Below are 25,299 nucleotides of genomic sequence, written 5' to 3' on the forward strand. Positions count from 1 at the left end.
GGGGTAAAAGGCCAAGATGAGTATTTTGGTAGATTTGAGGTACCAATCATCACCAATAAGCCATGGACCAATGAGAACCCCATTTTGGGTCCCCTACATAGTTGTCTTAGCCAAACCATAGCCCTAGGGCTAGTAGGTTTAGGGGACCATTTACATGAGTATCCCAAAAGATCAAGGGATCTAGGCTAGAAATTTGAGTTTAGTGTAGTGAGTGATTGTGAGTGTAGATAAGTGTAGTGAGTGCCTTAGCTCCAGACCAACACTCAAGGTCAACCCTAAGGTCTAGCAATCCTAAGGGTGACTCATCCTGAGTTTCCCCCACAGTGACCCCACCTACTAAGTGTTTAGAGGTTAGGACCAATATGTGGAACTTCAAGTTGAGTGGAGAAGAGGGTAGCATTTCTAATGGTGAGGGTGCCATGTCTAGTTTTCTAGGAATAGTCAACAAGAAAAGTCCTATGGCTAGACCCTAGGCTACTAAAAAGGAAAAAACTAAACCTCAACCAAAAATGAGGTCAACAGGGACGTCACCTTAGTTACATATTTGTTCTTGTTTTAATAGGAATATTACATGTAATTAATGCATCGTTACACCTTTACATATTTGTAACTAACTCCGAGATCCTTTGATATTCATAACTATCATTGTCACAATTTTGTATTAATTACTATTTGAAGTGAGGTATTAATAATCAGCTGATATTTGCATTCAGTTGAATCGTAATCATTCGGATGACTGAAATGTCATTGGTGGGCTAGAAGGTCTTCAGTCAGCTGGAAGGTATTCAGTTAGCCATCTCAGGAAAACCTCCTATAGAGACCTTATCGCTAGGGTGACCATTTGAAACAGGGTGAGTCAGCGTAATCTGATGTGCAACTCTCCTTCCGACAAGAGGTCTTCATAGAGGTATGGGATGATCATTGATGAACCTTCACAAGAATCCCATAATCAGTTCAGGGAGTTGATTATATATGATTGTCCCTCAGACCAAGCGCTTAATGTTTCTTCGTTCGGATGCACTTCCCTTTGCCTTGCAGATAATTCCGGCTGAATGAAGCGACGCTTGACTCTTCTGTCATTCGACAATTCCCATGCAGTCCTTTGGTATCCTTTTAAGGAGATCCGTTGAACTTCAACTAGATTCATGCGGTCATATTTTTTATGTACAATATATATATATATATTCAATATGAACTGCAAGCGGATTATAGGATTTGTCCGTTTGGGGCAGCTTATTTGGTGCGGTGGCGTTTTGAAAACGCACTTGACCTGTTTGGGTAAACTGCGTTTTCACAGCTTATACGTTTTCAAAACGCTGAAAATAGCGTTTTCACACCGCACCTGTCTAGGTGCGGTGGCAGCTTTCTGATTGCGATCTGACTTTTTCAAAAAAAATAAAAATTTGTAATAACTACACCCAGCTTATCAGCAGATTATTTTTAATCAGCTTATCAACAGATTATTCAATAAGTTGCAGCTGCGAAGGTCCGGTTAAAATGGACTGCTAACGAGCCTAATCAATATCTAGTTGTGAAGTTGCGCGTTTATGGAACAGAAACCAAAGATTTCTCATATCATCCTATCGTTTATTTGATCACACGGACATGTTGTCAGCATTGCCCTTCTACGCTTCCAGTCCTATCTTCCAATCTGCTCATGGTTCCAATTTTCCTTCATCTTTCGTTTAGTTATTAAATTTTTTTTTTTCTAGCTTCACGCTCAGTCCCATTGTTTTCTTTTACCTCTCAGCTGCTCATTTTGAAGCAGAAGGTTAACCCAAGTTTTTGTTGTGGCAGGGCTTCTAATAGAGCGGAGATGTCATATGAGGTTCTTTGTGAGTTTATCTTTTTCTTCAATTTCTTTGATCATTAACAATTTTGACGCTTGTGTGCTTTAAATTGAGAAAATATCATGAGGGGAAGAAAATTGTGTTTTGTGGAAAATTATGTGGACTTGTCGGACATGGCATTCTTGCAGTATAATCTTTCATTTTGGAAGAAGAGCGAGTTAAAACCCTAATTGGAAGTGTGCTAACTGAGATGAACAAAACACAGGTTAAAACATAGGAAACTTTTAGTTAGTTTAATGGAATACTGTAGTAGGTGGCTAGTAGTATGCCATACGCAAGGCGTACCTAGTGCATGATTTTGTAGTCAATCCGACTCGAGCCATTGATGTTGTTCTGTGGAATTAATATAACGACTACTTCAGGTCTACCTCTACCCTCTATTCTTGTAGAAATGAATTGTTTGTCAGATGTCATCGGCAAATTCCTAGAACTTCTTGTTTAAAGGGAATAATGCATGATACACCTAGAAAGCAGACATAACTTTTGTTTTCTAGACAGGATGTTATTCTCTTATTTTCTCATTAAAATAGCTTGACCATGTCAATAGTAGTTTTGTGCTCCAGAGATGTGCTAAATTGCTGTTCTAGCTCAGCTAAAGCGTTTGTTTGAAGTAAACACCGACGGACTACTAAATCCTTCTATTGTTCTTGCTATTTTTATCCTGAACCATTCTCTTTAGATTCTGTTGCTTTTCTAAATCCTGATTAAAACTTGAATGATTGAGATTAATTAAGATCCGTGTGTTATTAATGCATGGTTGAGAAATTGGGCTGGGATTTTATAACATTTTCTGGATGCATTCTGTTGAAGGCATCTAAGCTGAATGAAAATTTAATGACAATGAGGTGAAACTTGAGATGCCTGCCACTAAGTGACGTTATTTGACTTTTGCTTTGGCTTTTGTATCAATGTTTTGTGAAGTAGTGAGTTACTTCCATCGGAGATGGTTATGGATAAAGAAGTCTCCTTTTAACCCGGTATTCAAGAAAAAGCTTGGTTTTTTAGTGTTTTATGCTGATATTAGCGATCAATGCATATTGATATTAACAATGGATGTTTATCTCTGAGGCAAGTCTTGAATTATTTGTGTTCATCCTGCCCTGCATTTATTTACAGCTGAAGCGTTAAACTTTATATTTTCTCGAAACAAATTGAACATTAACATTGAGTGGGAGTCAAAATCATTATGAAATCTATTTAAACTTTGAGATTGTACAAAAATAAAATGCTGTCTGAAGCTCCCCATTATGATATGAGGTTTGAAAATTGAACTATATTTTTCTGTTAATGAGGTCTCACACCACAATCTCGGGTCTACTGTTTAAAGTGATGATCTTGATGGGGTTGTTTTTAGTAGAATTCAAGTGTGTGATAGAAAAGTACTGCTTAGACTTGAAGGAAAATCTTATAAGATAGTGGTGAGACTTGCAATGCTCTATGGCGCTGAATGTTGGCCTTTAAAAGAGAAGCATAAAACCAAGTTAAGTGTTGTCGAGATGAGAATGCTTAGGTGGAGGAGTGGCTTTACACTTAGATACAAAATGCGAAATGAATATATCCGTGATAGGGTTGGTGTTGCTCCGGTGATGGAAAAAAATGAGAGAGTCATCTCAGATGGCTTGGTCACATTAAACATCGACCATCTGATGATCCCATAAGAAGAGTAGATGTTTTAGATTCGACTTATGTTAAGAAAGACAAAGGTAAACCTAGGAAGATTTGGGCTTATTATATAAAAAATGATCTTAATTTATTAGAATTAAATGAAATTTTTTCACTAAATAGGACACAATGGAGAAAAAGGATTCATGTAGCCGACCACACTTAGTTCGATAAAGGTTTTGTTGTTGTTGTTGAGGTCTCACACCTTAGATTGGGATTGCGTATACACTGCACTTGTTAGTCCTATATAACATAAAAGGTGTGTAGAATGTTACTTGTAACTCTTTGATATTTATGAATTTTTTCAACAGTCAGCTAAATCTTCATGAGAACATTAAACATAGTTATAACCCACTGTTTGCAATCTTCTCAAAACAGCATTGGCTTTTTCATTGGCTTTTTTCTCTTGGACTTGGGCAATTATGAATATTTTCAGATTTATTCTTTTCTAGGATTGCTCCTGAAAATTTAACGTAGAATTCATAATTTCTTTTTATTTATTTATTTTACCTTTTTTGTTCATGAATACGTGACATTTAGTTTTTTTCTTGTTCCATTTATGCAATCACCAGTGATCGATTAATTAAAAGGTATAGATTAGAATGCCCTGGTATAAGATTAAAAATGAAGTGGAAAATAGTCAAGGGATCTAAGAGTGTGACAATGTTAAAAGTACATTACTGAAGCTTGACATAACATCAATAACTAACACTCATGTGGAAAGCCTTTCATTTTTTGGCTCCCAATAGCTTCAATATTTAAAATCTGATTCTCTTTTTGGTAATAATGGGCATTTGTGGCAGAAGAAAAAGACGATGGAGAGAGCTAGAATAATGATCCATTCTAATTAGCGAGTATGAAGTCAACAGTGAATTTCATTACTAGTGGAATTTCTCTCTTAAAACAACCAAATTCATTCTGCCTATACTAACAGTCACGTCAATTCTCCTTGTGTTATGCATTAATAATGTATTTTATTTTTGTTTTCCAGACATTTTTAACATTTTTTTAATGAAAGTATAAATTAAGATATCTAAACATGTTTTTATTTGATTGAAAATAGATTTAGACATAGGTAATGTGATTCATGGATGACTGGATGGGATATTCTAAGCACTTGTTTCATGCTCATTTGCTGCACTCTTGAACATTTTGTTGTAGCTTCGTAATTGCATCTCATTGATTGAATCATTTTATATTTGAATGGCTTTGTTTTCTCTTTATCTGATCCATAAATTTTAGATTAACTGCAAGAGTGATGTTTCTCAGATCTCAGTGTATGACTCATTGGAGTTTTTCTTCTTCACATAAGAATATATTGCCTAAACACTTTCCATTCTGTGACCGGGGCACATTGACAAGCTGTGTATTGCTTTGCAAATATTTGTTGAGCACATAATTACTTTAATTAACCTTACTTTTTATTTAACCCATAGAGTTATTAAGGAGGCAGCTGAGCCTATAGGACTACTCATAGGAGGGCCCTTGAAGAAGGATTTGGAAGATAGACCTACGTAGGAGACTAACCCAGTAGAGTTAGGTCTTGAGCCTGAAGAACCTAGGGAGAATCTAGCCAAAGTTTTAGAAACCCTTATTTACTTGTTAGGGATCCATTTCATGCAACTTGCAAGGAAAATATTGATTTGCCAAAGGGAGAGTTAATGGGGAGATTTTTAGACCTAGAAAACACCCTTATGAAAGTCTAATCAACCCCGTATATACCCTCTGGAGGACTATTATCAAACTAAGAAGAAAAAGTCGCAAGAATCTGAAACTTGAGGATTTAGTGAAACCTCTAGAATCAACAAAAAAATTAGAGATTGATTGGGGATTTTTAAATTGAAATTTTGATCCTAGAGAAGTATTTTAGGTCTGGTTGAGTACGTTAAACCAAACACTATTTTGGGAGGTAACCCACGTGTTACCTTAGGTTTGGAGCATTTTTTTTACTTTTGTTTGTTTTGCATTTGTTTTAAATTTTATTTTGAAATTTGCTTGAATTTTGTTGGAAATTATTTCAATTGTTTTTGTTGCTTTATTTATGCAAGGTTCATATGTGTTTGGATGGAAGTCTTAAGCGCGTTTATTGGACATTGCTATATTTACTTTTGTTGATCTTCATGTGGTGATGTTTTATTATGTTGACTTGTCTGGTATCAAATTTCTTTTTATTACATGCTATGATACTGTCTTTTCCTGCTATTTTTCTTGTGGCATGTATAGGATAGAAAACAAGTTTACGGGAGGGATTGTGGCATGTATACTTGCTTTAAAGAAATCTTTTTATTGAGCTGTTAGATTATATTTTTTCAGTGGTAACTCATGCTATAAATCTTAATAATTTAATGGGATTATGTTATAACATCATTAGAATGTGAATACTCATTCCTAAGTCCACCACCACTCAAAAATCCTTGCATTGCTGATTTATTAAACTAGCCACCCTCAAATTTTTTTCCCAGCCTACATCATTCCTATACATTCTCTTCTACCCACACAAACCTAAACATTAGTCATGCCACCATTGAGACAATAGCTGGATCCGATCATTAGTTTATCATGAAAGAGAAACAGTGAATACTACGTTAAGTGCCTAAAATGACTCTATCAAATTGAGGAAAGGAGACCATCTAGATGGGGTCACCTATAACCAGAATGGTTTCTTGATAGATCGAATGAATGGAGTGAATCTATTACACCTTATGGATGTCAGAGATGAAAATCTCTACCTTGAAGATTTGACCTAAAATATTTGAGAAGCCAAAATTTTCAATAAATGTGGACTCGCCATATTTTGATGACCACTGAGATTTGGATGAGTTTATTGAATGGCTCCAGAACGTGGAACTTTTCTTGGAATACTAGGACTTCCTATTGGACAGAATGGTAAGAGCAACTGCCAATAAGTTAAAGAAGAGTTTGTTGTTTTTGTGGGAAAATTTGAAGTACTTATGGAAGCATGTGGAAAAGATAAAATCACTACTTGATCCAAGATAAAACGAAAAATGCAACTCCGGTATTACCAGCTTACTATTGTTCGAATGTTCACTCTCTAGCTTCAAAAGTGGAGAGGCACCACAACTTATAGCAGAGCTCAACCCCTGGATTGAGGTGTAAAGAATATACCATGGGGAACATTCAAGTCCCCACTTCAGGAGAAATTGATTCAAAATGAAGAATAGGTAATGTCAATCTGCATTCCCAACTCCATCCCAGACATGAAGTGTTTCAAGTGTCACAAATTTGGACATACTGAATCAGATTGCACAACCAAAAGAATGATCTCTTTTATGGATTAGAAAGTGGTTGAAGTCACTGAGCCAGGAAAAGATGAAAATTTTGAGGGTGTATTCTCAACATCCAACCAAAAATAACAAACGCTATTAAACATGTAGCAAAAGATGTTCTTGGAGAATCAAAGGGAAAAATATTTACAAATAAAAATAGTTGGTGGTGGAATAATAATGTGCAAGAAAAGATAAAATATAAGAAGTTATGTTATAAAAATTGGTTTAAATGTAAAAGCTTAGAGAACTGGAGAAAATATCAAACGGCTCGCAAGGAGTTTAAAAGAACAATCTGTGACGCTAAAAATTCTGCTTTTAATGATCTTTATAATAGATTAGATACTAAGGAGGGTGAAAAATATATGTATAAACTAGCCAAACAAAGAGAAAAGAAAAGTAAAGATTTAACTCAAGTAAAGTGTATTAAAGATGAAAATCAAAAAGTACTTTTCTTAAAAAAAGATATTCAACATAGGTGGGTGAGTTACTTTAATAAACTTTTTAATGAAGTTTCTAAAAATACGATCGAACTTAGTGATTTTAATATCGTAAATAATAATAAAACGTTTCATTTTTACCGTCGCATTAGCAAAAAAGAAGTGAGGAGGCTTTAAAGAAAACCAAGGGTGGAAAGTCTGTAGGACCTGATGATATCCCAATCCAAGTGTGGAAATATTTGGGAGATTTGGGAGTTTCTTGGCTTACTAAACTCTTTAATATTATTTTAAAAACTAAAAAGATGCCTGAGGAGTGGAGGAAGAGTATTTTGATCCCCATTTTTAAGAATAAAGGGGATGCACAAGAGTGTGCAAATTATAGAGGAATTAAGTTGATGTGTCATACTTTAAAATTATGGGAGAGGGTAATTGAACATAGGTTAAGATGCATCACGAAAATTTCAAAAATTGAACATAGGTCAATCTCCCGAGGTTGAGAGGAGCATTAGCAGGACTGACATTGGAAGGTCAAAATGCTCATGAGTTATGGGGAACCGACATCATAGGCTTGACAACCCCAGATAAAAGAATTTCAAACTTTTCAAATATTTAGGCTACTTTCTGAGTTTCCTGCACTAAGCAAGGTCCAACATATAAAAGGTGAAAATTTTCGAGCTTCTTCTAGAAGGCCGTATAGAGTCCTTTGAGTAGTATATTCAAATCGATAATGTACCCACCGACAGATGATCATGCATGATGGATGAACTATAACGTGGGAAATTGCATTAGGATTTTTAGAAAGAAAATTTCCTATAGTGGGATTCACGTCCTTTCAGAGAAAATGAAGAGACATCTCCCGAGTAGTTATAGTTCAGTGTACTCCAATCTGCTATAGATTTTATTTCATAGTTGATTTCTTCTTATATATTTATCTATCAGATACACTTGGATGAGTACGTATGAAAGAAGCCATATGCAAATTTACTTGCTCGAGGTTTGGTTTGTGAGAATGCCCATCCACGTACAATTCTAGTTATGATAGTGCAAAAATAGGATTAATACTTATTTTATCAAGATGTACTTTGGAATGTCAATGTCAGGAGGATTGACTTACTATGAGATTACAATGTTTCCACCACCTTCAATGACATGATGCCATACCATGTGGAGACAGAAGCTTCAATGGATGAAGTGAAGCTCCCCTAACCTCGGGAGATTGACACAGGAGCTTCCTACACAAATTTTTGCGGTATTGTAGGTGCTACAATACAACGGGATTCGCTATTGCGAGAGACAAATCAAATTTGTCTTGTTTTTATTTTTTATATTTTCTTTCCTATTATCTTTCATTCTTTTTTAATTTTTTCCTATATATTTATTGTTTTTGGGATTTTCAAGGAGGTTTTTGTGGTCTTTATGTTCAGGGCAACTATTAGCATCCGTTTCTCTTTTTGAGAGCTATATCCAAGGGTTTGAGTAGTTCTTCGGCTCTATCTCTTTCTTGAGGATGTGATTGTCTTCCCCATCCTGTTCACCATCCTCCCCATGTCGTTTCAAGCGGTTCCATCTTTGCTGCAGCTGTTGCTGCTTTTTTTTCTCTGTAGTTTCCCCATTTCTAGCTACCTCCCTCCCTTCCACGCATCACTGCCATCTTGCACAACCACCTCCACCCTTCCCCAACCCAAGCGTCAATCCTCGCTGCCGCCATCTGGAAAACAGTAAATCTGTTGTTTTTGTGCTATCCAACCATCATTTCAACTTGCTGCTGCCTAGACTGCACCCTTTCTTGCTGTACCTGCAGTACCCATTTGCTGCCTCTGCACTGGACAGCACTCCTCTTACTGTGCTGCATTCTACAATCTTTCCCTTTCGTTGCCCCTTGTTGTCCCCAGCCCTCTGCTTCGCTTGCCACTGTAATTCCAGTCCCTCCTTTTGCTGTCCTAACCACCTATAGCCCATTTCAGCCACCTATCTCTGCTCCTCAACTACCTAGACTACCTCCACCAAGCAGAATCTTGAATTAGGCAGGTAATTGTCAAAGTTGTGGAGGTCTGTAAGGACTCAAAGCCTTAATTAGGATTGAGGGTAAAGTGGTCATTTGGTAGTTTTTTTGAAAGGCTTTCTTTGAGTAAGAGTACAGCAACTTGAATTAGTGTTGGGGGATTGAAGATGATGTGACGGGGATAACTATGACGCTGATTGTAAGTATTGTAACACATTAGCAATAAAAATAAAGCATGGTATACCAAATATTTGCACTATCGGTTAGCATGCCAAAAGAAAGAAGAAAGTTTCCAAAGCACTTTCCACTTTTTATTAAAACATCTAACTTTCCATTACGATCAGTGATGCAACAAATACCCATCTCCTTCTAAATGCAGGAAGAAATCTCTCACTTTTCTCTTTCTCTAACACTCTTACAGAAAGTTTCACACTAAATCTCACCACAAAAACTCTAAACTATGAAAGAAAAATTACTAATTGACTCCAATATGGTGGTGGAATGAAGATGGATTATGAAAATATGGCGTGGTGGAACATTATGGAGGGAAAAATGAACGTAGAGGAGCCCATTTTCTGATGAAATTCAGCCCCAAATAAGGCTCAAGATAGGTTCTCCAAGAGGTGCCTTCAAAAACTCTTAAAAAATCGTCCAAATACATCGAACCTTATAGAAACGAGGTCTGAACCGCCTTTGGCGCTGAGTAAAAATTCTCCAGCTTTCGGTTGTTTTGCGCCGTCGACGCTGACCATGGAGCTGTCGGTGCTGATATTTCCTTAAAAACATCATTTTGACTTCAAATTTTATCTTTTTTGCTTCCTTTTTGTTTTAAGCCCTAAAAATCAATAACTTGCAAGAAAACATAAAAATACTTTCCATTAAAGTACAATATCACCAAAAATAAGTATAAAATAGTATAAAATATTGGTCTAAAAATATATATATTTTCGGTGTATCAAAATCCCTCAAACTTACATATTACTTGCCCTCAAGTAACTTCTCTACTACATAAAAATATGACTTATGGTAAATAATTTAATTTTTAGACTTCTATATTTTAGTTCTCTAAACATAATAGTTTGATTTAAGAAAAATTCAAAACAATTCCAGTTAATACTAAATGTGTAAAGATATTCATTAATTAAGTCTAAGGTTTTTGATCTTCTATTTCTTTCAAGAAAAATTGCAATTTGTTATATTAAAGTGACTTAGCAAATTCATATGAAAAAGAACTTCACAAAACTTCATTAATAATTAAGTTAACATTCAAAAAAAAAGTTTAGAAAATGTGAAGCTAATTTTAAATTAGACATCTCCTTAAGCTTCTGCCCATATATATATATATATATCTTATTTTCTTTTCTTTTGAGGATCATTTTCTTTTTGTGTGAATTACTATATCTGGATAGTTTTTAATGATTTTAAACTTGACTATCCTCTTCATAAAGTTAAAAACTTTTTACATTTCTTCACTTAACAAATTTATATTAACTTAAAGATTTCATAAAATTTAATTTTTTCCTTTTTACAGAATCGTTTAAGATTTTTTTTAATATTTAAAAAATACAAATTTTCTTTACTAAAAATAGAAAAACATTGTCTTGTTCTCTTTTACAAAATATCTTAACCCCTAGAGTTAACCTTTATTATTGAAAATTTCTACTTAAACTTACTATATATTTAAAAATATAAATATAGTTATCCAGAGTTAACCCTTAATAACAAACGTCCTGTTAGTTTTAAAATTTTAAAAATTTAGTTAACTGAGGACAAATAAAATTAGATTCTTTCTCTTTTTCTAAAAATGATTTTTCTTCTTCCCCCAAACTTAAATTTTTAAAAGAATTTTTTTTACATGAAGAACTTTAAAAATAAAGGGTGAAAGAAGATATTAAATACATAAAAAAATTCATGCTGTTGGAGATTCTGATTTTTGAACATAAATTTTGAAATACTGCAGGTGCTAATATGAAAACTACAAGGCTAAAAACATTAAATTGCACATAATACATATAAAATTTGCTGAGAAAGAGCTAATCACAATACATAACAAAGTGCTGTAACAACAGAACTAAACTAAATTTTAAAAATGAAAACAGTTTTTCACAATACAGTTTCACATAATATAACAACAGTCTCAACAACAACATAACACAAACAATACAATCACACAGAACAAACATAAAACATTTATAAACAAACAAATAAAAAGATCATCAGTCATCATCTTAGTTGATATGGACTATAAGTAGGTTGAATGGGGAATTGAACTATATGGTCACCCCTCAGATATCTCACTAAAGCATCATCATAAGCAGCATTATATTCAAATTTCTGGCGAATCAGATCCAAATTTCTGGCGAAACAGATCATCAGTGTGAGCATTTCTAGCCTCCATATTCTGCATCCTATGATCCATCCTCAAAATATCTCCCTGCTGAATCATCATCTGGTCCAACAACTCCCTGTTGCTGGGGTCACTTGAAGTAGGCTCACTAAAAGTAGGGGTTCTATAAGTAGAAGGAATATCCCTGACCTGTCTTCTAGATCTCCAATCAACATGGGACTCATAAGTCTTGATGTTAGCAGGCCCAATCGGTCTCTGAAGCTCAATCCTCTCCTCATCAGGTCTGAAATCAACTCCTGCATGCTCACAAAGTGTGTAAATGAGAGCAGGGTGCCAATCCACCATTGGTCTCTCCCAGAGCAATAGATTGAATGTTCATATAAATGATAGAGCCTACATTTATATCCATCACTTGCTGAATACAGAAGTTTAGGATGGCTCTATCATCGGTCACTTCACTATGATGGTTTGTTGGAATCACTCCCAGAAATAAAATAATGTCAGACCATAGACAGTACATTTAACATAAAAAAGGGAAAATTAAATTTAACTCCATTTTTTATTTTCCAAGACCCTTTCTCACTAGTCAGAAAAGAAATAACTTCATCTAATGCTTGATCTGTAGCAGAAAACAAATGATACTGCCATCTATAAAAATCTTCTAATTGCTAAAACTCATTAATTTTTTTTGGAGTAAACTCCACCCTTTTTCCTCGAACAAAAACAAAATCATCAGAAACCTCAGGAAGATTGACATAAAATTCCATCACAATCCCAACTATCACATCGGCAGTAAAATAACAGAAGTTTTCCCACTGCCGAACGATAATCAATCATTTAACTTCTCCTCCCGGATTTTTAAAACGTCGGTCCTGAATCACTTTTTTATTTTCTTGAAGACTATGAAATCGAGCACTGACTCTAAAGCTAATAAGCCTTTGCTCGTCATATTCTATTTTCCTTTTGCTCGATCTACGTTCCATAGGAAATCTAAAAAAATTTGAAAACAAAATCTGAATAAATCCCAAAATTCCGAAAATCAAAATGTAAATCACTTTAAACTTAAATCCACTAAGTAAGAGTTCTTCACCAAAACATTTTCTCAAAATCTCTCAAAAATTTCAAAATTTCGGATATAGTCAATGTGAGAAAAATTTTTGTTGAAAATAAAAAATTTTTACTTTAAAGTATAGCTCTTACCTAGAGAAGATGAAATTCGAAGTTCCTTTGCCTCTAAATTGCCTCAAATCCGCCCAAAATCAAGCCCTAAGTGTGAAAATCGAAGGTTGAAGGTAACTCAAGGGGTAAAAATAGAGTTGGAGGTTTGCGGTGAAAATTGCAAATTAAAGGTTGAATTCGTTGCTCTCAGGTCGAAGGCGTCGTCGGCTCCAATGCCGGCGCTGAAGGACCGAAATTCACTATTTTGATTTTTAAATTTTCAATTTCCTTTCAATTTTCTCTTAAGTTTTTAGTATTTTTAAACACAAATTTTTATCTAAATTCATCAATACACATTTCACAAACAATCATTTTCACAAACAACAACAAACTGTCTTTTATATATCTGAAAATACACTTTTTACAAACACATTTCACAAATCACAAATTCACACCTATTAAGCAAACTAATTATAAATCAGCGTTGAAATCAAACCACAACATTAAACGTTGACACAAAACTATACACATAATCAAAGTTCAGAATTCTAAAGCAAAAATAAATTAAATCAAACCTAACCAAATCCACACAATTACACTAAACACCTAAACACTTTTAAGCAAGTAGAGAATTCACAATTTTCAATCATTCAGCCTCATCTTCAGTGTTTTCACCTCCTCTAATATCTCCCATAGATTGGTAATGAACATATAGGTTGTAGAAAAATCGGTACGGGAATTGATCTATCGAATTTTCTTCGATCCACCCATTTTCTTTAAACATCTGAACTCATCCTGCTTTAAAAATTTTCTTTCATTCTCCAATCTAGGTGATCAAAAAGGTACTTAATAATCATTCTCTAATCTAAGTGATAAAAAAAGTACTTGAGATCTCCCACTGCATTCATAATACTCTGAAGTTCTATTTCAATTTCTTCAATTTCTTCTCTAAAGTAAGCGAACTTCCAACTGTTGGTGACATTAATGGAGTTGAAGCATGTAAAGAATGATCTATAATAGCATTTAGTGCTTCATTTCCATTACCAACATACGGATCATCAATAGGAATCATGAGCTCCCACGATAGTAAAACTTTTTCCCAATTTTCATATGACACTTGGGATTGACTACAAATCAGAAAAATTGTAGAAGGATGCCCTAGTTCATAAATTGACCCATTAATAATGATTTCCATCACAGATTTAAATATAATTTAACCTATATCAATAGGTTTCTACATTTGAATACAGTAGTTTAAAATAACACTCTTCTTGGTGACTCTACTGATCTTCTTAGTAGGGACTAATTTTGCATAAATAAAGAAATGTCACTGCTTCGAAATTTGATTAAGTTATGAAGTAGGAAAACTAATATATCCTTCATCTCGTACTTCCCACATATCACTTTCATCCGTTAGAAAATTATAAATATCTTGCATCAAATCTTGCGTAGGAATGAAATTTGCATAATGATAGATTGAAACATTTTCTATCATATACAATTCATTAATCATCACATGAGTAAATGGTACAGCTTTACCTCTTACGAAGACAACTCCTTGGGTAATTTCATGTAGATTTGCATATAACTCTTTCACTACAGGTACAACAACCGCAGTGGTAGTGTAACACAGAACTTCCCATCGCCTTTGCAGAATAATCTTGTCAACTGGAGCACTTGGATTGATCAACCCATGATTAACAAATCCTCTTTCCTTGATCAATCTCTTCTTTGTATAATCTCTACACGTCGAAATTAATAAACTTTATTCTATTGAAAACTCCATACCCTGAAGTATTTTTGGAATTAGAAGCCATGAAATTTGAAAATAGAAAGTTTCTAGGCATCCTAGGCAGTTCTTAGGACTTTAAAAACACCTCCCGTCAGTTATTATGGAGCGAAATCCCGCCAAAGTCTGCCAACAGGAACCGTCCAATTGCTCTCGGCGCCGCCCGCGCTCCCGATGGGTGCTACCGGCACTGAGATCCATTTTCTTGGGCGCCGTCGGCGCCAGTGACCAAATTTTTTTGATTTTCATTTTTCGTTCAATTAGATTTTAACATTTCTTCCAATACTAATATTTGACTTAATTTATAATAAATGCAATTATGTAGGATTATTATATACTAATATATAAGACACTTAACAAACTAAACAAACTAAATAGTAACAAACTAAATAGAAATACATAGAGGCGCTTGGTTTCACGTCGTCAACCCGATATACCATTTGTTTAGTGGGTTGGCTTAACATTAAAACTTCATTAAATTGAGGTATGTGTTCTTCATAATAGTGTTTCAAACGATGTCCATTAACTTTAAATATCTTTCCAGTGTTAGGATCTTTAATCACAATAGCTTCATAATGATAAACTTTAATCACTTTAAATGGTCCTAATCATTTGAATTTCAGTTTTCCTGGAAACAATCTCAATGTTGTATTATATAGTAGAACTTCTTGTCCAGGTTCAAATTTCTTCTAAATAATCTTCGGATCATACCATATTTTTATTTTTTCTTTATAGATTTTTGCATTATTATATGCTTCATTTCTTATTTCTTCTAGTTCATTGAGTTGCAAAGTTCATAGAGTTGCAATAATATTTTCTCACCAGCATCTTTTAGATTAAAATTAAATTCTTTAATCGCCCAGAATACTTTATGCTCCAATTCTACTGGTAAGTGGATGTAAGTGATATGTTTTTCTAAATATTAGTCTGTATGGGGACATTCCTATAGGAGTCTTATAAGCAGTTCTATATACCCATAATGCAGTATCAAGTCTAGTAGACCAATCCAAATTATAAGAATTTACATTTTTTTCTAAAATGCGTTTAATTTCACGATTTGATATTTCTGCTAGATCACTAGTCTGAGGATGATAAGGAGTAGAGAATCTATGCATATTAACATATTTCTTTATCACTTTCTCGATTCTCTTATTTCTAAAATGGGATATTGAAATGAGATCCTCCATCAGTAATAATTACTTTCGGCATTTCATATCTTGTAAAAATATTTTTAATTAAAAATTTAAAAACACTCCGAGCATCACATCTAGGTACAATAATAACTTTAATCCATTTGGACATATAATCAACAACAAGTAATATTTATAAGTTTCCAAATGAAGGCATAAATGGTCCCATAAAATCTAATCCCCACACATAAAAAATTTCAACTTTCAATGTGTAATTTAGAGGTATTTCATTTCTTCTAAATATATTTTCTACACGTTGACATCTATCACATGTTTTAATATATTCATTAACATCTTTAAAAATAGTAGATCAATAAAATCCAGCTTGTAAAATTTTATATGCAGTTCTATTTGTTCCGAAATATCCTCCAAATTTAGAATCATGACATCTTTCAATTATCTGTTGAATTTCTTCATAAGGTACACATCTAATAATTAGATATTTACATTGTTTATATAAATGTGTTATCCCAAAAATAGTCTTTTAAATCATACATAAAATTCTTAAATTGTGGATTTTTTATATTAGGTGGTAGAATATCACTTACAATATAATTGATTATATCAGCATACCACGGTACATCCATTTCATCAATACTATATAATTGTTCATTAGGGAAATTCTCTAAAGTTTCATTTGCAAAATTAGTTAATATTTCTATTTCTATTTTTCTATTTCTTTTCTATTCTAGACAAATGATCAACTATTTGATTATCATTTCCCTTTCTATCAATTACGGTAAAATCAAATTCTTGTAATAGAAGTATTCATCTAATTAATATTGGTTTAGCATCTTCTTTTGCATTAAATATTTAATAACAGAATGATCTGTATGCACTATACATTTAATTCTAATTAAATAAAGTAAATTTATCAAAGACGTAAACAATAGCTAATAACTCTCTTTCAGTAGTAGTATAATTAATTTGAGTTTCATTTAGAGTCTTACTAGCATAATATATAACTTTTAAAACTTTTTCGTGTCTTTGTCCTAATACGACCCCAATAGCATAATCACTAGCATCACACATCAATTTATCAGTCAGTTGGTACTATTATAGGTGTAGTGACTAATTTTTTCTTTAATAATTCAAACGTTGTTATGCATTCCTCATTAAAATCAAATTTCGTATCTTTTTATAAAAGTAGGCATAGGGGTTTAGTTATTTTTGAAACATTTTTTATGTAGCGCTTGTAAAAACCAGCATGTCCTACAAAACTTCACACCCATTTAACATTATTAGGAGATGTAATTTTTCTATAACTTGGATTTTTTGCAGGTTCTACTTTCATGCCTTTTTCAGAAATTTTATACCCAAGAACAATACTCCTGCAACCATAAATTGATATTTTTTCTAATCTAATATTAAATTGACTTTTTCAGATACTTGTATAACTTTTTTAAATTATTAAGTCATAATTCAAATGAAGTCCCAAATACAGAAAAATCGTCTATGAATACTTTCATTTCATATTCTATAAAATTACTAAAAATTGACATCATATATCTTTGAAATGTTGTAGGTGCATTACATAGTCCAAAAGACATTCTATGAAAAACAAATGTTCCATATGGGCTTGTAAACGTTGTTTTTTCTTGATCCTCTGGAGCAATTGGAATTTGGTGATAACCGGTATATCCATCTAAAAACCAATAATACTTATTTCGTGTCAATCTATCCAACATTTAGTCTAAAAAGGGTAAAATAAAGTGATTTTTCTGGTGGTCATATTTAATTTTCTATAGTCAATGCAAATTCGCCCAGTTACTTGGTTTATTGGTATTAATTCATTTTTCTCATTTTCTTCAACAGTCACTCATTTCTTTGGGATACAGTGAATTGAGCTTACCCAAACACTATCTGAAATAGGATATATTATTCCAGCATCTAACAATTTTAAAATTTCTTTCTTAACAACTGCTTTAACAATTTCTTTCATTATTGAGTTTAATTTTCTCTAAGGATCAGCTTTAGGTTCATACTGTTCGAATAATAAAATTCTGTGCATACAAATTGAAGTATTAATTTCAGACTAGTTCCTTTAATATCTGCTAAAGTCCATCCAAAAGTCTTTTAATACTTTTTCAATTTTTTCTATTAACTTTTGTTCTTAAATCTCAGTTAACTCGGAAGATATAATAACCGACAATATAGATGACTCTCCTAAAAGTACATACTTTAAATGGGCAGGTAATATCTTTTAATTCAAGTTCAGGTAGTTAAATACTTGAAGAGATAAGATTTTTACTATCGTTTTCTAATACGTCTAACGTTTCAAATTTGCCCTGAATATAATCCAAATCTTCTTTTTTAATTTCATCTTCATTCTCAAAATTTCTCCTTAAATTTATCTTTGAATTCTTTCTTAAATTGCTCATTACTTAGATAATCAGTTACTTCCATCCTGAAACATTCATTATTTTTTTCTATTTCAGGATATTTCATAGCTTTTGCTATATTAAATTTTACTTCTTGATCATTAACTCTCATTATTAATTCTCCTTTTTGTACATCTATTACAGCTCTTCTTGTTGCAAGAAATGGTCTCCCTAAAATAATAGGAATTTTTTTATCTTCCTTCATATCCAATACTATAAAGTCTACAGAAAATAAATTTATCCACTTTTACTAATACATCCTCTATAACTCCTTTTTGATAAGTTATTGATTGATCAGCTGACTGAAGAGTTACAGTAGTTGGGGAAATCTCTCCCAAATCTAAATGTTTAAAGATTGATAAAGGCATAAGATTGATAGTCGCTCCTAAATCACATAAAGTTTTTTCCAAAAAACTTTTCACCAATAGCACAAGGTATAGTAAAACTACAGGATCTTTTAATTTTTCAGGAAGCTTTTTCTGAATAATAGCACTACACTCTTCACTGAGTGCAAGAGTCTCATGACCTGTAAACTTCCTTTTTTTATTTTGTACATCCTTCATAAACTTCGCATAACATGACATTTGTTTCAAAGCTTCAACAAAAAGAATATTTATTGTTAACTTCTTAAGGATTTCAAAATTTTTTGTAAATTATTTATCTTTATTATTCTGCTTTAGTCTTTGAAGAAACGAAGGTAATAGTTTTTCTAAAGGAGCCTGTGTTTGTTTATTTTTTTGTTAATCATTTTCCATTTCTTTATTCTCTTCATCAACTTCAGTTTCTCTTTGGATTCTTGTTTCAATTTCTTTTCTATTTCGTAATTGAATAGCTTTAATTTGCTCTTTATTTTGATCTTTAGTCTGTTACTAAATGCAGTAGCAATATGTCCTAATTGATTTTTAATATTTCTAATAGCAGCCCCTTGATTCTGTATTTGATTTCCCATATTCAACATCACTTCTTCCATCGTCATTTTTTTTCCTTAACTTGTGGGTTAGGATTAAAGTTAAATCCTGGAGGATAATAAGGTCGAAAATTAGGATGTCCTTGATTGTTCAGATTTACAGATGGATTCACCGAATTATTATAATTATTCCAACTAAAATTTGGGTGATCTTTCCATCCAGACTTAAAATAGTTAGAATATGGATTGTTATTTCGATTATTTATAGCGTTTAAGGTTTTATAAGATGGTTGAGTATCAATAATCTGTTATAGTGAATTTTCCTCTAATACTGTGGGTATTTGAGAATAATTTACTTCTATTTGATCAATCTTTTTAGAAATAGCAGCAATTTGAGATAACAAAATAGACATTGCATCAGAATCATGAATAATGACTACTCTCTTAGGATTTACTCTTTCAGAGGACCATTGAAAATTGTTAGTAGTCATTTCTTCAATTAAAAAATATATTTCATCAAAAGGTTTTGACATTAATGATTCGTCCGCAACAACATCTATAATAGATCTTAATGATCCTACTAATCAATTGTAGAAGGTTTGAATTATTAACCAATTTGACAAACCATGGTACAAACATTTTCTAAGAAGATCCTTAAATCTTTCCCAAGCTTCATATATCGATTCCCCTTCAAACTGACAAAAAGATGTAATATCATTTCTAAGCTTAGCAGTTTTTTAGGGTGCAAAAATATTAAGCCAAGAATTTTTGTGATAGTTCTCCCCAAGTTCTTAATAGATCCAGGTGCTAATGAATTTAATTATGTCTTGGCTTTATCTCTTAATAAAAAAGAAAAAATTCTAAGTTTAACAACATCATTAGACACTCTGTCATATTTAAATGTAGCACAAATTTTAAGAAAATTAGCCAGATGTAAGTTATGATCTTCAGTAGGTGATCCTCCAACCTGATTATTTTGTACAATTTGGATAATAGCAGGTTTAAGCTTAAATGAATTATTAACAACATCAGAATTTTGAATAGTTAAATGAAGTTCATCTGCTGTCGGATTCGCATAATCTTTTAAAGGTCTTTGTCGATTCTCATTTATTGATTTTCTATATTATTTGTCATTTCTTTCAAATTCTCAATTTCTCTTTGTTGTTTTCGAATCTTTCTAATAGTACGTTCTAATTCTGAATCGTAAGGTACTAACCTTCAGATCCAATATTTCACATAAACAAATAAAGTAAGCAAAGTAAAATTCTTTAAAAATAAACTCTTAAATAAATTTCCTTTTTTTATTTTTGATTTTTTATATTTGTATATATACATATATTATCTAAATTTCTTAATTTACCAAAATTATTTAATTTAATTAAATTTAACCGTTACTTTCCCCAGCAATGACGCAAAAAACTTGATCCCGATTTTTATATGTAAGGATTTATTAAGTTGACACCACTATAAGTTGACACCATTATGAAGTTGACACCACTACAACGTCAAAAATTTGATCTTTATATGAAAAGTAATTTGTGTAAAATATATATAATTATAGACAATTAATAATGAGATTCTACGCAAGTATACATATCGTTATCAAGTAATAATGAATTTTCTATTTAAACCCCAAATATCGATCCTACGGGGATCGATCCTACGGGGAAGATGTAAGTTAACAATGATAAATTTTAAGAGGAAATTTACATGAAATAAAACGAAATGACTGTCACTAATTTCGAATGTTGAGTTATTAACCAAACTAAATTGTTTAACTATTAGCAAAACAAAAATGTAAATTTTGAATAATAACTACTAATCTACTCAGTATGTTTATGTAATGAACATTTCTAATGTGAAAAAATATCATTCCCACTACAATAAAATTCTGGTAACATGAGATAAGATAAATGTTTATAATATGTATTGTGTCAAATAAGAACAATTTTAATTTTCTACTCTGATACAGTGCATAGAAAATCATTGGTTAATCTTAGGTTTAGTCCCTAAATCCGTGACTAGGCTAGGAGGATACTGACTCCCACTCCAGAGCTCTTACTTCTCTTCACCTGAAAGCTAACTCTCGCTTTAGTATTTAAACACTAAGACCAAATTGGGGATTTCAGTTTGTCATCCTAAAGATTCTCCAATTCTACACCCAACAAAGAATATTTTCCTATTTATTTGTATTTAATTTCTTGAATGAATTTCTCCTTCATGAAATCAAATGTGACCCTCACTCTGTTGTAAAATTCATACTCAATTTCCCGGATCATATGTTTCACAATATATTTTAACAAATCAATTGACCAGATTGAAAAGTAAATTAAGTTCGGAGTTAAAAAATAATAAAATTCATTTTATATTTTAATTATGACACATTCATTTTATCTCTCTATTTCACCATATCTCAGAGTAGGGGGAAAGATAGAAGGAGCTATTCAGACTTCATGAGAAAGATACGACAAAACAAAAATTTTATATATAAAAGAAAGTTCATACAATACTAAATAAACAAACAAACTTATCTATTTCTCAAAGCAAATCCTTTGTAGCCTTTCCCTAGAAATGCAGGAAGAAGAACTCTCTCACTTTTCTCCTTCTCCAACACTCTTACAAAAAGTTTCACACTAAGTCTCACCACAAAAACTAAACTATGAAAGCAAAATTACTAATTGACTCCAATATAGTAGTGAAATTAAGATGGATTATAACAATATGGCGTGGTGGAACGTTGTGGAGCGAAAAATGAACATAGTGGAGCCCGCTTTCTCCCGTTTTCTGATAAAATTCGGCCCCAAATAAAGCCCAAGGTCGGTTCTCCAAGAGGTGACTCCAAAAACTCTTAAAAAATTGTCCAAATACATCGAACCTTCTAGAAACGGGGTATGAACCTTCTTTGGTGCCGTCGATGGTAGTCTGACACCGTCGGCGCTGAGTAAAAATTCTCCAGCTTTCGGTTGTTCTACGCCGTCGGCGCTGTTCTTGGCCCTGCCGACACTGAGTATTTCCTCAAAAAAGTCATTTTGACTCTAAACTTTATCATTTTTTCTTATTTTTTGTTTTAAGCCCTAAATATCAACATGCAAGAAAACATCAAAATAACTTTCATTAAAGAGCAATATTACCAAAAATATGTTTAAAATATAGGTCTAAAAATGCATATATTTTTGGTGTATCATATACCTAGGAGGTCCGCTGCTTCTTAAGTGTGATCGATGTAGTAGATATGGGTATAGTGACAAAATTTAAAAAAAATGAGCTAGCATGCATTGTTTAAGTAAAAGTGAGCAATGAAGGAAACAACACCTGGAAAACTCGAGAAAAAGCGGCAAATAGCCCACGACAGGACTCAAGAGAAACAATGCATGACAACTTGAAGAAAGTCATCGAAAACACGGGAAAATCCCGGAACAAGACCACGAGTGCTTTACCAAAAGCTCAAATAAAATCATACAAAAAATCCAAATAGAGAAAATCACAAGCACTCGGTTCGGGGCTAGGTTCAGATATTATATATTTATACTCGAGGGACGTCGAATGCTACTATCAGTCACTCGAATGTATAAAGCCCGCCACTCAACTAGAAGGGGGTTTTACTAAACCTAACTTAGGAGGGTGCTCCTTAGCCCGGTTCCGGTAATCGACAAGTGGACAACAAACTACAAAATATTTAAAATTTGTATTTTAGCATGCATTTGGATTTCAGACATATAAAAAGAAAGTTATATCAATTTTGTTTGTAGTGAAAATATTTTTTATAAATATTGTATCTGTTCTTATCGTGTTTGTTCTTATCAGTTTTGAAAATTATAGTTGTCCACGAGCGATCACGTCGCCCGATCACGTCGTCAGGCGTAGGACCGCCAACAACCTAAGAAGGTACGAGTCTCCCGCTAGTCTCGTGTCGGTGAATGATACGATATTATCATCCTATATTTTACCGGGTCCCTGAATTGGGTTCTGATGTCGTAGGATGAAATATCATTCCCCTCTACTACCGGTGTGCCTTTGTCATCACCGCCCTAAGCCCCAAAATGAAACCGACCTACTTGCGACCTTGCTTGATGGTTTCATATATAACAAAAGACTATATATGCGTACTTATGTATCAGACATAAACACCTAAAACTCGAACCAAGAAGCAAGGAAAACAAACCAAAAAGCAAGAAAGAAAAAGAAAGAAGAATAACCCACCTCCAAAATCAATTTAGAAAAGAGGAGCCAAAACGGTAGAAAGGTTAGTCTAAAAACATTCAATTGGCGGGATTTCTCGAATGAGTAAAGAGGTGAAGCACGCTCCCCATGCTAGTCATGAAACATCTCCAAAAGATACAACTAAGAAACTTCCAAGCCATTCCCAAATATCATAAAATTCTTCATCTTTTATTTCTCCTATATTACAATCAATTTGGCCGGTAGGACTGGCCCTGAAACATTCCCAAATATCTCATGCTTCGTTCATAGAAAGGGGCATCCAAGCTCTTTCAAATATTCAAAAATTAAAATACTTTATTTCGTGATGAACAAAACATTCAATTCCAATTCAAGTCCGAAGTTTCTAATGCCATATGAACCCGTCACCACCCAGGAATTCTATATAAGTGCTCATGGCCGGGGAAGGAACACAGGCAAAGCCACCAACCAACAACATAAAAGGAACCACCACGGGGAGGCTCACGGCCAGGGACAACAAGGAGGAAGCCACCCCTTGCAACACAAAGAGAGTCACAGCAGGTAACTCATGGCCAGGGCCAGGCAACAAGAAACCACCAACCCCAGCAACTTAAAAAATCTCGAAGAAATCAACCTCTTAAAACATTAAAACAGGCTCCAACATACATTCAAACAGGAACAACAGCCTAAGGAGCAAAACCGAACTTGGCAAGTGGCCAAAAACCAAGCCACCACAAGGCCAAAAACCGAGTTTCCACATAGCCAAAACCGAGCAACTACAAGGCCAAAAACAGTCTCCTCAAAGCAAAACTGCAGCCCAAAATGTAATTAAAATAGGTTAGAAACCGCGGCCACATTAAAAGCTTAGAATGAATGTTTGTACCTTTTTGCCCACCATAAGAACAAGTGGCAAAATCTTGCCTACGAGAAAAGAGAAATTTACATACAAACCATGCGAGTATTTATATACAAATCACGCAATTATTATATATTTACATACCAAACACTTAAAAAAAAGTTTCAACCTCATGCAAAGTCTTCAAAACTTTAGACGAATATGCTATTGCCATATATTTTCATGCATAGAATCGTCAAGCCAAAAAAATACCATAAAGGCCCATGTAAAAGTTTAAGTATTGGTTATGTAAATTCAATAAGAATTGATTGATATGTATATAATATTTGCAAGAATGTCGTATCTGTGTGCAAAAAGATCGGGTGCAACCTCATCCTTAGTCGAGCTAAATCAAACATATGCAAAGGTTGAGCCAACCTACAGCTTTAAATTGCGCAGCAATTTTTTAACATGCCCCAAACCATGTCTTAGGATAAGGTGGAACGTGTCAAAATACGAAGTTTGGGTGTTAAATATGTAAATATATAAGAATTGGATGGTATGTATGTAAAACCTGAAGTTTGGGTGTAACCTGAAGTTTGGGTGTTAGTTAGATACATAAATACTTGATGAATTAAAAAAAAAAAATGCACACATACCCTTTAGGATAAAGAGACAAAAAAACTGCATATGTACTTGTCCAGCTTAAGTGCTATGTGCATAAATACCAATAAGAGTCAAGAATTCTGCACATGTATATGTCCACTTAAGTCCCCCATTTCAAAAAAGAATATATATCAACTTCTGTTTAAAGGAGTTGCCATTGGAGTGCCAAAGCTCTTCCCAACTGAATCATATTTCTCACGGCACAAAACATCCAAAAGCACCACATTTAAATCGGCAATGTAAAAAAAAGGAATTAGAGAAAGTAAATACAATAGAAGCTTTGCCATGAACATCATCACCGCCCCTAAGAGGCAATCCATACTTAAATTTATTGAAAAGTTGAATGAATAGATGGATGGAGCCATCATCATCCTCACAACCTTCAAAAGAAGGAATATCCAAAAAAGGGAGGGAAAAAAAAATGCATACATACCTCAAAATCTTTATATATTTACTTATCTGAAAAAAATGTCCAGGAAGATCTACATGCATACCACTTAATTCTTATGCAATTAAGTTTCCATGGCTCATTCTCTATACTAAATAGTCGTGTATCGACGTGCGTTCCGTCAATAGCTCCAATACAGTCTTGACATTCAAGGTATAGCC

The 25,299-nt window shown here is 33.3% G+C and overlaps 1 protein-coding gene across 2 annotated transcripts in view; it reads left to right on the top strand.

Moving 5' to 3' along the window:
- Nucleotides 1-1,505: 1,505 nt before the first annotated feature.
- LOC110024128 (protein COFACTOR ASSEMBLY OF COMPLEX C SUBUNIT B CCB3, chloroplastic) overlaps nt 1,506-25,299 on the top strand; it is a 31,207-nt gene continuing 7,413 nt past the window's right edge. Inside the window, exons 1-2 of one of the 2 annotated variants that reach the window (XM_020723910.1) lie at nt 1,506-1,660; nt 1,798-1,828. In XM_020723910.1, the coding sequence (XP_020579569.1) occupies nt 1,817-1,828 (12 nt within the window). In that variant the 5' untranslated portion in view covers nt 1,506-1,660; nt 1,798-1,816. Of the gene's footprint in view, nt 1,661-1,797; nt 1,836-25,299 lie in introns of both variants that reach the window. The other variant, XM_020723909.1, reaches the window with a different exon arrangement.

The sequence above is a fragment of the Phalaenopsis equestris genome, unplaced genomic scaffold (assembly GCF_001263595.1).
Source record: "Phalaenopsis equestris unplaced genomic scaffold, ASM126359v1 Scaffold000249, whole genome shotgun sequence".
In the NCBI taxonomy this organism is placed as follows: domain Eukaryota; kingdom Viridiplantae; phylum Streptophyta; class Magnoliopsida; order Asparagales; family Orchidaceae; genus Phalaenopsis; species Phalaenopsis equestris.